This window comes from Erpetoichthys calabaricus, chromosome 8 (genome assembly GCF_900747795.2).
Source record: "Erpetoichthys calabaricus chromosome 8, fErpCal1.3, whole genome shotgun sequence".
Taxonomy (NCBI): domain Eukaryota; kingdom Metazoa; phylum Chordata; class Cladistia; order Polypteriformes; family Polypteridae; genus Erpetoichthys; species Erpetoichthys calabaricus.
In genome coordinates this window covers 78874603-78894729 of record NC_041401.2, presented here as the reverse complement: position 1 = coordinate 78894729, position 20127 = coordinate 78874603, and the positions used below count along the sequence as shown (strand labels likewise).

At 39.0% G+C, this 20127-nt stretch overlaps 3 protein-coding genes across 9 annotated transcripts in view; 1 reads left to right on the top strand and 2 right to left on the bottom strand.

The window, feature by feature from the left end:
* The window catches only part of castor2 (cytosolic arginine sensor for mTORC1 subunit 2), a 186724-nt gene that overhangs the window by 40351 nt on the left and 126246 nt on the right, over positions 1-20127 (bottom strand). The window lies entirely within an intron of this gene.
* The window catches only part of rcc1l (RCC1 like), a 122160-nt gene that overhangs the window by 60691 nt on the left and 41342 nt on the right, over positions 1-20127 (top strand). The window lies entirely within an intron of this gene.
* Positions 1-20127, bottom strand: part of styxl1 (serine/threonine/tyrosine interacting-like 1) — a 119169-nt gene that overhangs the window by 97081 nt on the left and 1961 nt on the right. Inside the window, exons 3-7 of one of the 4 annotated variants that reach the window (XM_051930958.1) lie at positions 19498-19643; positions 16859-16956; positions 16269-16381; positions 13445-13621; positions 10892-12670 (exon numbers count right to left, since the gene is read on the bottom strand). In XM_051930958.1, coding sequence (XP_051786918.1) covers positions 13490-13621; positions 16269-16381; positions 16859-16956; positions 19498-19643 — 489 coding nt within the window. In that variant the 3' untranslated portion in view covers positions 10892-12670; positions 13445-13489. Of the gene's footprint in view, positions 1-10891; positions 12671-13053; positions 13622-16268; positions 16382-16858; positions 16957-19497; positions 19644-20127 lie in introns of those variants that run through there. The other 3 variants (XM_028806916.2, XM_028806914.2, XM_051930959.1) reach the window with 3 other exon arrangements.

The following is a 20127-nucleotide window of genomic DNA, read 5'->3' as shown; positions in this document are numbered from 1 at the left end:
CACTGCACTCCCTTACTGGAATCGATCCTCGGACGTAGAGGCGAAGCCCCTAACGTTGTGCCACGGCGTGAGGTTCGTTCATTTGACAGCATGTAGATCGGGGAAATTACATTGCAGGCATTCGTAGTCTGATTCACAATCTGATTGTATGGGTGGTTACCTACCAGGTAACGCTTGTGGTTGGTGAGCAAGTCGGCTAACTTCTGCCACGGTGCCCTCTTTCAGTTGCGAGAAGCAGATCATACAATGGTTGAAATAGTTTAATATATATATAGCAAAATCACCGCGCTTCGCAGGGGCGAATATGGTATTGCAAACGGCAGCGTTTCTATAAACTTAATTTGAAGTTACGGTTTATACCGTGCTTTGTTTCATATTCTTTTCCTACTTTATCAATTGTGTAATGTGTTTTTTGAACAGGTTTGATTCATGGAAGTGATCACTCCTGCTGCGTTCAGTCACTTCACGTGAGCCGCTCTCTTGTGTGATGTTGCGATGTCCACGGGTTTATTTAATGTTAGCTAAGACCCGGCAGTTAAAAGTTTCTCGCTACAGCAATTTTAACTCTGTTACAAAATGATGCAAACTCTCGTTTATACCTCGTGTCTTCTCATTAAACTTGTATCTCGCGAATATGGCATTGCAAACGGCAGCGGGAGCGTTTCTATAAAGTTAATTTAAGGTTAGGTTTATACCGTGCTTTTTTATACCTCGTGTCTTCTCATTAAACTTGTATCTCGCGAATATGGTATTGCAAACGGCAGCGGGAGCGTTTCTATAAAGTTAATTTAGACTTACGGTTTACACCGTGCTTTTTTATACCTCGTGTCTTATGAAGATGCTTGTATGCGTCACTCACTCGCTTCTTATTGTTTCGCTGCCTTGTCAATTGTGTAATGAGTGTTTTCTTCAGCGCTCTTTGGGGCTCCTCCTTCTTTTCTACGTACTGAGTTCACAGTCAGTTCACGTGATTACGTGGGAGGCGTGATGACGCGACACGCAACTCAGTCTCCTACGGCCATCTTGCTGCCTTCCATTACAGTATATGGACAAAAAAGAGGTTCCAGTTATGACCATTACGCGTATAATTTTGAAATGAAACCTGCCTAACTTTTGTAAGTAAGCTGTAAGGAATGAGCCTGCCAAATTTCAGCCTTCCACCTACACGGGAAGTTGGACAATTAGTGATGAGTGAGTCAGTCAGTCAGTGAGTGAGTGAATCAGTCAGTGAGGGCTTTGCCTTTTATTATTATAGATAATATCCAATGACCCATTTTCACAATTCATTTATAGGCTCTGGACAATTGAGTGAAGGTTTCCTGAAGGTAGACTTGAGTAGTCCAAGTCTGTCATATCAATTTAATCAAATCCTATGAAAGATGGAAGGAGTGAATACATCCTGTGTTTATTCTGTTCTTGACCCTTAGACTGGTATTTATTGGTTAAGCACCCTGTGTTGCTGCACTGTGTGCATTATCTACTGCATCTACTTTATGAAGTGATGTATACATTTCTGAGCCTCAAATCCCACACCATAAAACTCTGGACCTGCCCTTAATTCAGGCCTGTGCCACTGGATTTAGCCTCACCCAAGGCAGCCTAACTTACATGTAAAAAGGCAGGCTACAGCCTGCACAGACCCAGAAATGGCGCAGAGGCTGTTAAAGTTCAAAATTAACCAGAAGGTCGCAAACAGGGAAAGGAGAAAAACTGTGAAATCGGAAATTAATCAAGCTTTTATAATCCAAATAATTTTTATAAGGAAAAAGATCACAAAAGGCAAGGCAGGAAAACAGGGAAGAATAGGCAAGTTCGAATGAAGCACAAAAAGGTAACTTGAGCAACAATTGCTTCAGCAGCATCAATTGGCTTCAAAGTAAGAAATTGAATTGGATTAAAAATGTGCAACTCCTGTGATTGTGCAGGACTGAATTTGAGCACCTTGATCTAAAGTTTCACTTTTGAAATGCTGAAGTGTCTGTGGTTTGCCATAACATTAACATGGAGTTCATATCAACACTTTTGGAGGGGAGACATGAGTGGAACATTGACTTCACATGATCTGTGGCTGGATACGTTTGTGGTACTTTATTGACTTATCAAGTTCTAATAAAAAGAAGAAAGCAGAAGGGTTTGAATAGGCTGAATGTGAGACAAATGTGTTGTGATACACTATGGACTTTGCCTTCAAATGCTTTGGAGATTCAGATTAGAAAAGCATGTTTCTTCAGTTGATTTAGGAAAAGTTCTATTTAACATACTGGAATTTCTTAAAGGAGGAGCCCTGGATTTGTTAGGTTTTGAAAGACCCAACTTTAGCTGTGTTACCCATATATTGTTAGAGAACATTTTAGCTAGATGACAAAAAATCTTTTTTGGAATATGGCCATGGTGGTTTAAAGATTAGACAAGTTGTGGCTTAGTCATGTATTCATGGAGGTTTTCTGACCTAGGAATTTTTTTACTTATGGGAATATGGAGTGGACATGTGGTGAGAGCAAGAAGAAAGAGATGTGTGAGTATCTGTGGCAACAATATCATTCATTTTTGCAAATGTATGCAGACAGTTCTGAGGTTTCAGAAAGTGGTCGAGTCACTTCTGGGGTGTTCATCCTGTGGCTGTCATGTCACTCATGTATGAAGGTTTATTCCATATTGTATTGTCTGGAGTGAGTCTATGATAGCAGAGGTCTGTTGGTTATTCCACTGTAAAAACACCCTCAGAAGATTACAAGAGGAAATAAATCTACCAAGTGATTATATTTTGTAAGGGATAATTATATGAAAAACAATTATATGTGAAATTTATACATTTTTAAGTGTAACTAATTAATTTTAAAATATATTATGTTCTTTTCTCTAAAATAGTGTTTTCCATTTTAAACATTTATCCCTCAAAATCTGGATATGATAGAGCAATTCTGCTGACAGATTTGGATTCAGTGCCATCAATTCTAAAAGAAACACCTAAAAGTTTTGACAGAAATGAAAAACATTTTTTTTTAATCAGTGGAAGCCAATTCAAGAATAAAAAGAGCTCTGATAGATAATTTAATTTTGGACGTTTTTGCTTCACCCACCTGGACAGTAGGTGGCAGCAATGCTTCTCCCTGAGAGGTGTGAGCCACAATCAAATGAAAAGCAGAAATGGCTGGTGATGGACGCCGTGTTGCCACCACAGACTGTTTTGCTTGATTTGATCATTTCTTCTATTGCTTAAGAAGAATGTCAACAAATATTTCAAAGCAATACTGAAGATATATTTCATTCCCAACCACTTTTTTTAAAAACATGAAGGTGTCAAAGATGACAAAACATTTCTTGAAGTACAGAAATTATTTTTTTAGTCCCACTCATTTCTATAATTCTTTGCATTTATATAGCGCTTAGCAATTGCAGGTTAAGGGCCCAACAGAGCAGAGTCCCTATTGGCATTTACGCGATTCGAACCAGCAACCTTCCGATTGCCAGTGTAGATCCCTAGCCTCAGAGCCACCACTTTCTATAACGGTTGAGACTATTTTTTACAAAGGGTCTTTCTCATAAAAAAAATGTACATGTCATTCAATGAGCTGAAATTTACATTCACGACTGGCACTTTTTGTTAATTTTTTTATTCATTTTCTGTGGCCATTTGAGTCGATGTTTTTGTTCATTCTAGGGGTTTTTTAACTTGGAGAAGTCATTTTTGATACCAATTTATTTTTATTTCTCTTTGTTTAAAAGTTATTAATTTATCCCATTATTACGCAACAACAGTTTGTTTATTTGTGGTTGTCATCATTTTCGAGATTCGATGTGCCCCATTGCATTGAGAACTTACCCCATGATGCTTTGGGAGTGTGCGACCTTTGATGTCATTAGCAAGAGGGCATTTAAGCTGTCATATATACATCAAATTACCTGAGATTGGATGTAAAGAAAAATTAGCGCAATTCATTTTGTTTGGTATTTTTCAGCATTAGAAACATTCCTAGTTATTGTAGATTTTGATTTCTTAGTAGCATTAAGGATTTGTTGACAAATGGGTTTGATCTTTTGGTTTTGACCTTGGCTTATCATCTCTGACCACATCTCATTCTCCTGGTCGTTTTCATATTTCTTCTGTGACTCCATAATGATTTTGCTGTGATTACATAGGATTCTAGTGTTGGATTAAGCAGTATAAACAGTATCAGATTTGATTACAGATGGTTAAGCAGGTCACAAGATATATGAACAGACACACACTGACAGATATGTTTTCTACAGGACTGTCTTAAGCATAAATATACAGAATTTTGATCCCATTACAATACCTTCTGCACAGCAGAACTAAATACATTGCATTGTGAGAAGTATTGGCATTTACTTGTTTGAAACTAATTTGTACATCTCATCCACCATGAATAAGCCACATATCCAAAAAATACACACAAATTCAGGGTAGCACATTTTCAAAATCAAATATTACAACAGTACAGTAATGGCTGATTTTTTGCTCCTGGTAAGCCTTACTAATGGCTGAGGTGCTGTCCTGTAAAGCACAGGATTGCTGGTTCAGTGACCACCACAGCTTCACTTGGTGTCTTTAGGCTACTGGATGACGGTTTGCATCTGATCTCCAGAACCTACTGGCTTAAAGTGGAAAGCTGAAGCAGCAGCATGAAAATGCAACAAACACACTGGCACTTGCAGGAAACAAAATGTGGGAAGTTTTATTATCTGTGCAATTTGAAATGATTAGACTTTTGACAGGTTAGTCTTCTACATTTGTTTTTGATATTGGACACATGTCAAGTTGGACAATATAAGTTGAGCAGGCTATCAAAGTCAAAGTCAAGTCAAAGTGAACTTTATTGTCATCTCAGCCATATACAAGTATACAGATAGACGAAACTGCGAAGCTCCGGGTCCACAGTGTAACAACATGATGTGCAAATAATAAAAACAGAATTAAAATTTAAATTTAAAATTAAAACACAAACAAGACAGGACATTGTGTAAAGACAAGTCAAAGAAGTAGCAGCAATATTGATGTGCAAGATATGTAATATCCATATCCATATCCATATTACTAAACGAGAATAGTCCATATTACTAAACGAGAATGGTAAACCGGATATGGACACAGGGACCTGCCCGTGGACGCAAAAGACGTAGTGCGCAGGTGCCACACAAAGCCCCCCTCCAACCAACGGAAAATAAGAAATGAGGCAACGCGACAATAGCACACAAACAAAAGGAGTCAGACGCAGGCGCCACACAAAGCCCATAGCACACGAAACGGGACACACACAAAAAAGAGGATTCAGACCCACGACACCACTAACAGAAATAAAAAATGAGGCAACGCGCCCCAGCACACAAAAAAAAAGGAGTCAGATGCAAGCGCCACACAAAGCCCATAGCAGACAAAACGGGACAGACTACGGACATAGCACACGAAACTGGACGCACACAAAAAAGAGGATTCAGACCCACGACACACAAAGCCCCCCTCCACTAACAGAAATAAAAAATGAGGCAACGCGCCCCCGGCACACAAAAAAAAAGGAGTCAGACGCAAGCGCCACACAAAGCCCATAGCACACGAAACGGGACAGACTACGGAGTCCACACACTAACATAAATAAGAAATGAGACACAAAGCACCCCTCCACTAACGGAAATAAGAAATGAGGCAACGCGCCCATATCACACAAAAAAGAGGAGTCAGACACACGCTCCAAAGTGAAACGGGACAGACTACGGACTCCACACACGGTCACCCATCGAGCCCGAGATTGAGGCTCAAAAACGAAAGAGCAACCGCAAGCGAACACTCGACATCACACAGAAACCCCACACATACGGACAACACAACATATTTGAATCAGATTATCCCCGCCTAACAGTGAAACGAGACAGTCTAAGGACTCCACAAAAGTTCACAAATGAAGCCCGAGATAGTACTGAAAAAGAGGACTCACACCCCCGCACCACAGTAAAACGGGACAGACTACGGAGTCCTCAAAGGGTCACACATCAAGCCCAACATATTACAGACAGCGAATTGTGGTTCGGAAAACGGAAGATACTACGATAGAAGCATTCGCCTACAACGCGCATCTGAAATCAACGTACACACTACACTCCACGCACTTCTAAAAAAACGCACGCCGACAAATGACGTCATACATAAACAACAAGAGACCGGACTACAATACATATTGGAATCACATTGCAGTGATACAATTTTAACAGGACAACCACAGATAACACAGGCGCAACACCTGATGGGTAATAATACGAAGAAACGAAATACGGACTCCACAACATATTTGAATCACATTACAGTGATACAATATTTACAGTGCAACCACACAAGACACAGGCACAACACCTAATGGGCTATAAGAATAAACGAACACTCCGTATTAAAGGTTCGTCATCCTCACACGTGAAGACTATATAGCATAACTTAATCATCACATTACAGTCATACATTTTTAACAATTCAACCACAGAAAACGCTACGTATTAACAGTAAGTGCAATCCATTATCCATGTTACTAACGCTAAACAAGAAACAACTAATGTAGTTGCGCTCACACCTCCAAAACAATACACCAGATGCCACTGTTAATGCGACGGGCTATATTATGTCCAAAGAATATTGATGTTGATCACATAATTAACCAAGTCATTGCATTACTACCTGGAGAAAACCGCCTCTTTCTAAGTACTGACAAAATTGATTCTGCAGACGACATTGAACATCTTAATTTCCCTTTACAATATCTGAACACTATTAACCCAGCCGGATTGCCACAACACAATCTTAACCTTAAAATCGGAACAATTGTCATGCTATTAAAAAACGTTAATACTAAACAGGGTTTATGCAATGGTACACGTTTAGTCATCAACACCATGACAGAGAATGTTATTGAAGCAAAAATGCTTACAGGATCACATACTGACAATACTGTTTTAATTCCTAGAATTCACCTTACAACTTCTGCCCTTGAATTGCCATTTACACTTGGGCGACGCCAATTTCCCAGTAAACCTGCATTTGCCATGACAATCAACAAATCCAAAGCACAGACCATGGACAAAGTTGGCATATACCTCTCTGAGCGTGTATTTGGACATGGACAACTTTATGTAGCCTTCTCATGAGTTCGGCGTTCATCTGACATTAAACTTAAAGTTATAAATACTCCAATACCAAGAAAAAATCATTCAAGGACAACAAACCATCTTTACTACAAATATTGTATATAAAGAGATATTCCAATAAATCTTTGTGATTTGCCATACAATGCGTTCTTTACTTCCTATCCACCGTCTGAAACTGCGGAGGCAAAACAGGCACGGGTTCAAACCGAATGAGCTCAACTGACGCATATACGCCTACAACGCGCGTCTCAAACCGCAGAAGCAGGGCAAGCACGGGTTCAAAACAACACAAGCTCCTACAACGCACGTCTGAAACTACGGCTGACCAGCGGGCACGGGTTCAAAACACCAGGGGTAGGCGAGCGAAGCGAGCAGCAGGCGGAGCCCCCTTGTAATAAATAATAGATATAGATAATACAGAAATTATCAATGTATGATAATAGTTGTTTAAGACATGTAAACAATGACAGGTCAGAATGTTTCACAGCAGAAGGATATCAAGAGTGTCAAAATACTTAAAGGTCAGTATGAGATTTTCAGTTCTTTTCTACCTGCACACTTGTCTTTGCAGGACAGTGGCTTACATGTATAAAAGTTCTGTTTTTAGAGGTGGTTGAGGCCGTGTGGAAGGTCCCAGGGGGCAGCCTGGTGTTAAGGAGTCTAACAGCTTGGGGGTAAAAACTCTCCTTCAGCCTGGCAGATCTGGCTTTGATGCTGCAGTATCTTCTCTTGGATGGCAGAAGTGTGAAAAGTCCATGTGAGGGGTGTCAGGGGTCCTACACAATGCTGCAGGCCTTGCGGACACTGTGTTTGTAAAATATGTCCTGTAGTGAAGGGAGGGGCACCCCAATAATGTTCTCTGCTGTCTTCAGTATCCTTTGCAGACGCTTGCGGTTGGTTATGTTGCAGTTGCCATACCAGGCCGTGATGCAGCTGGTCAGTACACTCTCAATGGTGCCTCTGTAGAACATGGTGAGGATGGAAGGGGGAAGACTTGATCACTTCAGTCGCCTCAGGAAGTGTAGTCTCTGCTGGGCTTTCTTGATTAGTGATGAGGTGTTATGTGTCCACGTAAGTTCCTCAGTTATGTGCACACCAAGGAACTTGGTACTCCTAACAGTCCATCCATCCATTTTCCAACCCGCTGAATCCGAACACAGGGTCACGGGGGTCTGCTGGAGCCAATCCCAGCCAACACAGGGCACAAGGCAGGGAACCAATCCCGGGCAGGGTGCCAACCCACCGCAGGACACACACAAACACACCCACACACCAAGCACACACTAGGGCCAATTGAGAATCGCCAATCCACCTGACCTGCATGTCTTTGGACTGTGGGAGGAAACCGGAGCGCCCGGAGGAAACCCACGCAGACACGGGGAGAACATGCAAACTCCACGCAGGGAGGACCCGGGAAGTGAACCCGGGTCCCCAGATCTCCCAACTGCGAGGCAGCAGCGCTACCCACTGCGCCACCGTGCCGCCCCCTCCTAACAGTCTCCACATCTAAACCATTGATGCTGAGTGGGATGTGGGTAGGACGTGATTTTCTGAAGTCCACGATTATCTCTTTTGTCTTGTCGACATTGAGAGATAGATTGTTGTCTTCACACCATGCAGACAGCCGTTCCACCTCATCTCTCTGTGCTGTTTCATCATCCCTGCTTATCAGTCCCAGCACCGTCGTATCATCCGCAAGCTTGATGATGTGGTTGGTGTTGTGCGTGGCTGTGCAGTCGCGAGTCAGCAGGGTGAACAGCAGTGGACTAAGCACGCAGCCCTGCTGCGCTCCAGTGCTCAGTGTGATGTTGTTGGAAGTGTTGCAGCCCATCCGAACTGACTGGCGCCTCTCTGTCAAGAAGTCCAGGATCCAATTGGAGACGGTGGTGTTCAGGCCCAACCTGCTCAATTTTACAACCAGCTTTTGAGGGATGATTGTGTTGAAGGCAGAGCTAAAGTCTATGAATAGCATCCTGACATATGTGTCTTTTTTATCCAGATGTGTCAGGGAGAGGTGAAGGGCAGAGCATATGGCATCCTCAGTTGACCTGTTTGAGCGGTATGCAAACTGAAGAGGGTCAAGGGAGGCAGGGAGATTAGTCTTTATGTATGACATGACTAACCTTTCGACGCACTTCATTATGAATCATACTTCATTTTTGTTTTGACCTTATTATTATTCTGTTTTACAGCTCACATAAGACGTAAAGCTTTGTATGGAAAGCACAACAATGATTGTGGATAGGCTGCAGGCCTGCTCAAGGTCAATGCTGTTCAGGTTATCCTAACATAAACAATTCTCTTCTGATATGTTTGCACTGATCCAGGTCAAGCAAGAAAAGATGCCTACAGGTTGGCTTTGAACAGGCTTTGTGATCGTCCAGTGTTATTGTACAAATATTATTGTAGGAACGTGAAAGAAAGAAAGAAAGAAAGAAAGAAAGAAAGAGAAAGAAAGAAAGAAAGAAAGAAAGGTGGGTTGTTACAGAAGATCAATAAATGTATACATTTTATAACAAACACTACAAATACTAAAAAGAAAGAACATTTATGAATTGTGTAAAGATAAAAAGAGCAGTCGCAGTGAGGCATTTGGCTGTTGGTTTAAAGGAGCCCCACTAGCTTTGCTTGACACACTTTGGCTGAATAATTCGTTGGCTGAAAGTCCTCAGTGTTAATGTGTCCGAGAGAGGATGTGCAGCATTGTTCATAGTGGCACGCAGTTTTGTTTTCATTCTGTCATTTGCTATGATCTCCAGTGGGACAAGAGTGCATCACCGTAACTGAGCTTGCCCTTTAAATTAGCTTGTTGATTTGTTGGGCCTCTGTTGAAGTTATGTTCTCATCCCAGTACACCACAGCACAGAAAATCACACTGGCCATCACAGTTACAGAAGATGTGAAAGGTGTCACTTCCCATGTTAAAAGAATAGACTCCTCAAAAAATAGTCTGCTCTGCACTGTCTTATATAGTTCTTATATAGGCCAGTCTAACCTGTCATTGTACATGAAGGAATTCACCACCTCTGTGTCCACTCCCTGAATGGTGACAGGATGTTGAGGTTTTTTGGTGAGGTAAAAGTCAATAACCAGTTCCTTGGTTTTGCTGATGTTAAGTTGTAAACAATTATCTTTTATCATTCTGTCTTGCTAAACACCCCCCAATATCAACAAACATATATGGAGATCAGAGACAGAAGGTGTTGAGGAGCAGAGCTGTCGAGGTACTTCTAGTTTAAAGCCATAGTATATGAATTGTATCTTTGTTGCGATTGTATGCAAGTGGAGACACTGAGGAATGGTCGCTGCCTCTGTAGAGTGTCCAGGGTGTTTGTGTCTCTATGTGGTGTCCTATCACACCCTAGATTACGTGAAGGCACTAAATTGGCTTGGACTTAATGAAAAATGGGTGTGTGGGTGGGTGTGCCTTGTGTTGGACTGGTACCCCAATTAGTGTGGCTTTCTGTATTGAGCTTAATGTAGCCAGAAGCAGATCCTGACCCATAACTTAAAAAAGAAACTAAAGGAGTTTGATTGGATGGGTGAACCAAGCTGGCTCATTCTGGTTGCTCTGAATGTACAGTATATTAATAAGTATAGAACGTGAGAAACAAGAAATTGTCAAAGTGCACAAAGTTGACCACACTATGCCACACTATTTTTTAAAGAAGACTATTAAAATCACTTAATTTAATTTAAATACAATATTCTAATAACAAATAAAGTTAAAACCAAGACTGCCTTTTATTAGTTAACCATGTATGGCACATGTTTAATGTAAATAAAATGACAAAATCAATAACTCGGTTTTGACATTAGACCATGCATTTACATGATTTAGCTCACACCACACTTTCCCTCTTCCCCCCATGTTCACCTTCTCAGGTTACTGCAGTTTTACAGTCCATTGAGCTCTAATCATTCCTGGTTAACTCTGTGCTTACTTATTAAAAAAAACTATTGCCAATCCAAGACGCTCTCCCCTGATAGCATCTGATTCAAGCGTATCCCTACAGTTAGTCATTTATGCGTTATTTAATAAAGTGCTGTGATGGTCACTTACATTATTGTACTACTCAGCAGACACCCAGTTGAGTCCCCCAAGTGTGAACCAAAATACAAAAAGGCAAATGTAACTTACTGATACATTTCATTACAGGAGTGTCAGTGTCACTACCAGTTCATAAAGTTTAAATAGATATTTTCCCAAACTTATGCAGAATGATGAGAAATCCCCTCAGTAAATAATACAAGGGCTCTCTGGTCCTGGGTCTACATTCAAACCCTGATATCTACACATTCTTCTCTATTCACTACTCAGTTCCGTTTACTCTTATAAATCTCTCTTCCAATTAAAACCCCAGTAAGCTCCGGTCAGGGGCTGTACATCTAGAACTTTTAGATGGAGAAATGGAGCGAATTCCATAAATCAAAGAAGTGGTGGGCCAGAAATGTGGGGTCTCAGGGTAACTGACCTCAGTTTGAGTGTACCACTTGCAGTTTCATAGTAATGTGATATGGAGCATACCAGAGAAGGTTGCTTTTCAAGACATATCATGGCTGAGCAGCTTCCAGAGGGCAGCGGGCAAGAAGTAGGAATTCAATGACAAAAGGAAGATAGCTGGAAAGTGAGAGCTGAAGTAGAGCAGCTGAAGGAGAAAGTTATATTGTGAGCTATCAGATTTTCATTTTTTGCTTTTCTCCATCCGAGGACCTTGCTCATTTCTTGTACATTCTGGGTAAAACCAAAGAAAATAACTACAAAGAATATTAAAGAAGATTATTGTACATAAAATCCACCAAAAAAATATTGTATCTGCAAAAATAAAGTGGCTTGTTTGAAGGAAGGACCATGCAGCACGGCCTCACCTAGCAAAGCAGCAAGTGACTAATTGACAGTCAATCATGGGACCTATCACTGTCACAATAGTATTCTACAAATTTAAAATTAAAAATACTGCATTTCAGAAATTTCAAAAATAGGGTATAAGCAAAACTACAGTGGTCTGATTGAAGGCAGAACGTAGCAGCAAGGCCACAATTATCAAAGCCACAAGTGACCACTTGACAATCAGTCATGGCACAATTGTGTTCTGGAATTTACCCTCTTCCTGATTCATGATGACAGTGCAAATGTGGTAACCAAGCAGAGCAGTCATTGGACGAGATTTGGTAACTGCTCTGCAAGCCTATAATCGTACATAATTTTTGCATAATTTATCATTGTATTGTCATTTTTGTCTTCCAAAATCACTTTTTGGTGAACTGCAGATATCAGAAAATAAAATACCAATTCACTAAGTAAATTTAATATCATTTGTTGAACACAAATATGTGAGTTTCCCTTTTGTCCCAAGTCTAAAGCCTCTCTTTTCCTTCCACTTGGGACTGCTTTAGAAGCTCATTCTCTTTTTAGTACAGAAGAAGTCACATTTTTTATAACTTTGGTTTCCAGCAGTTCATACAGTTGGTGGTTACTTCCATCTCTATAAAAGCTGCAATGAAGTGATGGAATTAGCTGACCCTGTGAAAAGCAGAGGACACGTATTTATTGTTTCTGATATTAATAAACACTTTCTATGAAACCATGTTTCAACATGGCTTCTAGAACAGGTTTATCCACATATTGCTTAATTCAGGCATCTTCAACCTACAGAAAATGACCCACATGTGCTTTGACGTCTCTCAGCCTGAGGTCACCCTTCAGGACTTGCAACGTGTCTTGTCAGTTTACCACTCTATAACATGAGAGATGATTTGGAGGCTGGCAAAACAGAAATTAACTAAACTTCAATAATTCAAGTGTGTTGGTTAACAAACTGGTATGGATTAACCAATATTTGAGTTCAATAAGCAAAAAAAAAAATGTTTGGATTTACTCTTTAAGGTAGATTTAATACATTAAGGATTAGGATTTGAAAAAGGACTAAGCAACTGCTGCTTGTCCTGAACTTCTTTTTCACAGTGTTGGAAATCACATGGGATAAAAATCACTGTCTACCATGTCTAACAATCAGAACCTGACATTTTGATGCCTAAAAATCCAATTCTGGGGTGCAGAAAGCAGAAGCATAACCCACAAACAATGTACACAAGGCCTGGTACTGGATGAAATACCAGCCCCATGACATATGAACACATTCAGAATGGAACAACAGGCCTGTTTGTGGATCAAAATATTCATGCATTCTCTATTGGCTGTGTTTATTTTTAATCTCATATACTGAATGTATTTTATCTTGGTATGAATGAAGCAAAGCGCTATTTGCAGTAGTCAATGAAGCTTAGACCAACATACTTCTCACACCTCTTGTAGCTGTGCTTCTTTACAACCTTTCAAATGTTAGAAGTTTGGATCAGAAATGTCTGTCACTTTATTGCCAAGAACGTGCTCCTCCCAGGTGGAAAGCTGCTGAACAAAACCCCGGTGTGGCCGGGCTCTGGTCCTGCACTTCAACACGTGTGTCCAGGCATCCTAAAGCAGGAGAGATCAAGAAAGGAATTTGCCTTTATTTCTTTACTTTTACCTGGACTTGCTTCTTGTTAGCTGCACCACATGTGTATTATTATTATTATTACCACCTAGCGGTGTGTACACGTGTATTTTTAGGGGATTGTGTTTGTTGTGATGTGAAATTTTGCATACACGTTGATAAATATTTTGTATATCTTTATTTGTAACATAGACAAAGCAATGTAATATTAGTGTTACATTAGTGAGAAGCATTCATGTTTACTCCCCTAGGACTAAGTTATGAATGTGAATTTTACGACAGGGTTGGGGGGAAGTGCCTCTAACAAGTTTGGTAAGTGTTGCTCTGCAGGACTGTCTCTCAACCCCTACAGGAAAGCCAGGCTTCCTAACTGCCAAGCTTTACCTCAACAAATGATTTTGGGGCCAGGTGTGAAGGTGTTCTATCCCCACATTGGTCTGAATTATGGCTGTTTGGAAGTGGCTTGTATCAGAAGCCTTTAAGTACCACAATACCCTATTGGCTCTAGGGGTTGGGCAGAGAATCTATAAATTTGCTTGCTTTACCTCACCCTCTCTCTCTTACCAAACTGATGAAAGACCATCACACACCATGAACTGAAAAGGACAACACAATGAAGAGCAAAACTCGGCAGCCATATTGAGACAGGCATGCGGCCTGTTCTGAAGAAAGCTGACCTCAAATGATGCCTTAACTAGAGACATTTTAAGTAACTAACAAGTCTGTGTGCCGCCTGAAACTACACATCAACATTTATCAGGTTGTCCATCCATCCATTATCCAACCCGCTATATCCTAACTACAGGGTCACAGGGGTCTGCTGGAGCCAATCGCAGCCAACACAGGGCGCAAGGCAGGAAACAAACCCCGGGCAGGGCGCCAGCCCACTGCAGTTATCAGGTTGTATGGTTGACAATATTCAACTGTACTTTGCATTGTTATTTTTTATGAATATTATCAATAATACATTGTTTAAATTGTAACTTAACTTCTGCTTGTCTTTTACTACAACTAATTGCCTGAGGTTATACTTGTAGAAGGGAAGGTGAGGAGAAGTTATATGGTACAATACCTTAGAAACAGTGGTAAGTCTGGGAGATTTGAGGCATTCTGACAAAGGCTACATATTAATAATACAAAAGGGGAAAGTAGAGCAATAAAATACTCTACCAAGACAAAACAGTGTTGTTAAAGCATTTCCTCACATGTATTTAAAATGGCTACTTCTTGTAGTTTTCTGTATGCATACTGATTCATATTTAATGTTGGTAGGCTTCTATGTAGTGTATGTGGATGGCACCAGTGGTGGACACAATGAACACCTTGTCCATTCTCCACAAGCAGCTTATTTCTTCTGTCAGTTTTGTGTACTTCTGTATTTTAAATGTCTATGTGTGTGTTTTTGGCACGGCAATGTCAATAATATATGTACATTTATTTTGTTTGTCTACCAGTGTTATGTCCGGTCTGTTATGGTGGATGGTGTTTTCTATCAGTATAGTTCTGTTCTAAAGTTGTTAACGTGTGGGATTTTCAAGTGTTGTGGAGAGGGTGCTCTTATAATATGGTTTGAATGCGTATACTAGTTTGTGTTGCAGTGCCAGTTCTTGATGTGTACGATGTTTGCAATCTGATCATGTCTGTGCATGTTGTCTCTCTGTGTCAGTCGTTCACAACCTGAGGTGATGTGTTGTTTCTTGTGCCTTGTGCCAGTATCTGCATGTGCTGTCTGTAATATCTGAGTCATTAAGAATATATTATTTATTATAATTGTTGCATATATCACAGACAGCTTTATCCAATGTAGCTTGCGTAATCAATACACATGTGTTGTTATGTGGCTTTTATAGCTGGAGCACAAGCAGGTTAAGGGGGTTGTTTGGGGTCACATAGTCTGAGGGGTAAAGCAAACGAACATGAGGTTCAAAAGTCAAAACCCTAACCCTTATGCTAGAGCACTGAACTTAGCATTGCTTTAAATATAAAAGAAAGATTCTCAAGCTGCACTTTCATCTTCATCTTCAAAAACATATTACTATGTTTACATGCTAATATGGGATTGTGTGAAAATATTATATAACCATAAGGACATAAGAGGGGACCATTCAGTCCATCACACTGGGTTGGTTAGCTGATAGCTAGGTTGTCCCATATCTCAGTCAGACTGCAGCAATAAGTCTTGACGCACCTTTTAAAACTATACAAGGAATATTTTAGATTTATTGAAAAGGCATTTGTGTGTGGCTGACTGCAGGAATTTTTCTTCTTCTTATTGTGTATTTAACCAATACCTTTATCCAATGTGATCTGAAAAACTGATATACTGTACAAGCAAAATATTTCTTAAGAAAGCACAGGTAATAGAAAGCAAGGTTCAAGGGGATAAACGATGCCTGAAAATACCTCTATTAAAATTTGTGACTTCTATGCTCTCGCCATGTTATTAATTAGTAGTAAATTGGAATATGAACTAATATTTGTGTCTGACCAAGTGGTACTGTTATATTAAACATAGAGGAATATTATACCACTTTTTTAAACAACCACCCATATTACCTTAGGTCTCAATCATTATTTTCCCTAATAAGATTAATGCAGTGCTGTTGGTTAATACAGTGTCATTTTTACCTGCAGGCTGCATTTTAGATGATAAATGAGGAAAGCCATTATAACAGTGCTGCTGCGACTGATGCCAAGACGGGAGAAGACCAGCACAGCATGTTTTGAGTTAAGGTGAGAATCTGTAAAAGTGAAAATATTTTACTGTCAGAATGTTAAATCATTATTGTTAGCCTTATTGATTCCACATATACAGTAGCTACTACAGTGAAAGTGTCAGTGCACTCCTTTAATGTAAAAGAATGATTTCAGTTTTTAGCCAAATAAATATCTTTATTTAAACTAGGTATGTGGTTGCCAGACTGGGTTCAGCCTGAATGAAACAGCTTTCTTTCTAGTCAAACTTGAAGCAGTTTCTGCTATTGACAGCATTAGAACAGAATTCTGGAACTTGCTACCTTTATACACACAAACACAAGGCCAAACACAAAGGCAGCAGATGGTGAGCCAGTTGGCTACTTTTATGAGAGTCTGAATCAAGTGCTGTGAATATTGCAGACCTCCAACTGTCCACTTATGAATGTTTCATATGACATTATAACTTTTAAATTAAGTGTCCTCACACAAATATATCCATTTAAATGCTTGCCTCTACTTGCCTATGTATTCGCACACCTCCTGGAAAAAGAGCGACAGATCAGAATCCGTAGACTCAGAAACTGTTATGTCTAAAACATGAGATGAACCTTTAACTGACCTGTTAAAAAGAGAAGGGAAAATTCTAATTATATTTCAGAACCCACAATTTTTGCATACCTTTCAGGTGTTCTAACAATCTTTAGTTTTTTTTTAACAAATTATGTTACTCTGATGGTTATTTTTTAAGAATCTGATTACAATATGAAAGTTGATCCTATGTCTTACCTTGATGTTTCCAAAATGCTAGTAAAATAAAACACAATGCATTTGCTTTTCCATTACCATGAAGCAACAGCCCCCTAATACCATATAGGAACAGGACTTGTACTCCAGGAGTGGAAATTAGAATAAACAAAATAAATCACCTAGGCACAAAGTGAAGCCCTCCATGTCAGTCATGAAAGTTTTTACATTTTTAAAGTACTGTACTGAATTTTTACACTTTAAAAATTAGTTAAAGAAACTCTGCAAAGTCCTGTTTTGGCTTATTATTTAAGGAAGCAAAATCAACCTAGTAATGTTTATGTTTTGCTTTTTTATTTCAAATTTACTATTTTCATTTTCTCACCCTGCTTATTATGCAGAATGCCATTTTAGCTAGAAGCTGTCCTTGCAGCACTTGCATAAACAGAAACCAGACCTGAATACACTCAAAATAGAGAAGTGTACAGTGACACATCAGACAAAAAAAATAACAGGAAACTGTTGTAGACATAGGAACTGAACGGAGGTTAAAAGTTCAAATTACCAGCAGTGCATTTAAATTGTTCTTAACATTTGTTCAGTCCAATGGCAGTAAGAGAGGATTTTTAGTCTATGAAAGATAAGAAACTGAATATTTCCTCATTATGTTTTTCTGACTGACTGAATTTAGAAAGTGTAGCAGATATGTGCTTCACAAATAATGTGTCTCAAAGAAATTGCATAGCACCTAATTTATTAGCTAATATGAACTTTTATTGTTAACTCTATCTTTCCAAGCAGAATAATTTATTGCATCTTGTTAAATCTTCATGGTCAACAACATTTCCCAAATTAATAAATTAAATAATCGATTCATTTCCTAAAAATTTGAACCCAAAAAGGTTTGATAATACCAGAAGTAATAATAAGTTGCATGGCTGTTCCCACCACTGCCTCACATCTACAGATTCCTGGGTTCAAATTTCAGGACAAGCACAGTATACTGTCTGAGAAGTTGTCCCACAATTCCTCATGCATTTCGTGCTTGTGTAGGTTAACCTGATTGGTGACTAAAAAATGGGCTTTGTATGAGGGTGTCAAGGAATCTGCCTTCAATGGACTGGTGTCCCATCTGGCATTAATTCCTGACTTGTATCCTATTCTGCCAGGACAGGCACCAGCCTAAATACTACTGAGTATTTGAATACATCTATTCAGAAAATTTAAAAATAATAATAATAGTTAACAATATACTGTAGCTAGTTGCTGGCTTAACAAATAAGCTGTTAATTCACCATTTGCTGAAATAAACAAATCCAAAAAGGAACATTGTTTTTGATATACAAATATAAATTGCAAATTGTATTTATTTATACATTTATTTAACAGTAAACTAGTCTTATGTATGCTATAATTAATCATTTGAATTCGATTTTGTCTCCAATTATTTTTTAAGAAAAATGTATGAATTTGGAAGAGAATATAGGATAAGGAGTCAGTACCCACTTTTGTTTTTTAATTCATTTATTTTTTATGGTCTGAGACAGCCATCAAATTTGTGGATAGTTTATAACGATATGTCATGCATGAAACAATGTTGAATCCTACAAGTATCGAATTTTTAGTTAATATATAATAATCATTTACAGTCTATTACAATTATATATACTGTATAAAAAGCTACAACAGAATGAATCATTAAACTCAAGGAAAAGGATTAAATGTAACTCAAGGGCTAACTAAATGCAACTTAAAGCTTAAGCAAATGAGGCCTCTGCTTCGTCTTAGAGAAACTACCAACGTAATTTTCCAGAGTTAGAAATGAGTAAGGAACATCCCTCCAGAAAGTAGGGACAAACTGAAGGGAAAGCCCACACAACCCCTCCTGTGAAGCGGAGCTAAGATCAATAGGACAATCCGCTAAACAAACCTCTTAACAAAGCGTTTTTTAGAATAATGGGAAAATCGACAGGGGTCAGAAATTACTGGTGGCTTTAGTGGATTGGAAGAGATAATAAAGTTCTGTATATTAAGAGTCAGGAGACATTATATATTAGGTAAGGTTATGTAATTAAAGTATAAAAGGAGGTGAATTGTTTAACTCTCTGCTCACTCCATGGACCGAGACATTTGTGCATAACTCTGTGCAAATAAAGAACTGTTCTGCATTCTTATCTAAACTCCGTAACTGCCTTCTTTGAAGACAGAGTTTTTTTTTCCACAACAGTAGTTGAATAAAAATACCCCAAATCCAGCAGAGCAGAAATAATAAAAGAAGCCTTTAAACTCTACTACTAAACTTTAAGATGGGATTTAAGTAAATTTGACAAAAATGAAACAACATTATTCACAAGTTTAAACAATCCAATTGTAATATGATATACAGGATATGAATTCTAAAAATAAGAGCCCTTACACATTTGGCGTAGTACCCGACACATTCACCTGAGCTTTTATTTTCAAATCCTTAAGCATCTGGGGATTTTCAGCTTGCTTCAGATCTCCCATGTATAACCGATGTTGCAATATTTCCACTGGGTAAGGAAGCAGACTTTCTAACTCCTACATAAAAACAACATCAAGGAGGTAGAATTACTGTTACCTTGAAGGGTAAGAACCCCCTTTAGAAGATATTGTCAGATAATGTGCCCAAAACGTAAACAAAAATTATTTTAATGATGTCTGTTTTATGTTTGTGAAAGTTTCTCATAATTTCTAAAGATCATGCTAAACACACCATTGCACTTAACACCACAAATGTCATAGCAGTTTCAATGGCAGGTAACATACAGAGCTAGATTTATAATTGGCAGAATGGTGGCACAGCGATTAGTACTGCTGATTCACTGATCCAGTGTTCTGGGTTCAAATTTCATCATTGTTTGTTATCTGTGTGAAGTATTCAAGTTCTCTCAGTGTCTCTGTAGGTTTTTTTTCCAGATACAATACTCTGATTTTCCTCCCACATCTCCAACAATGTGTTTGCTAATTTAATTCATTCTAAACTGCCCATGTACAGATATGTGCATTAGTTGGCACTGCAATG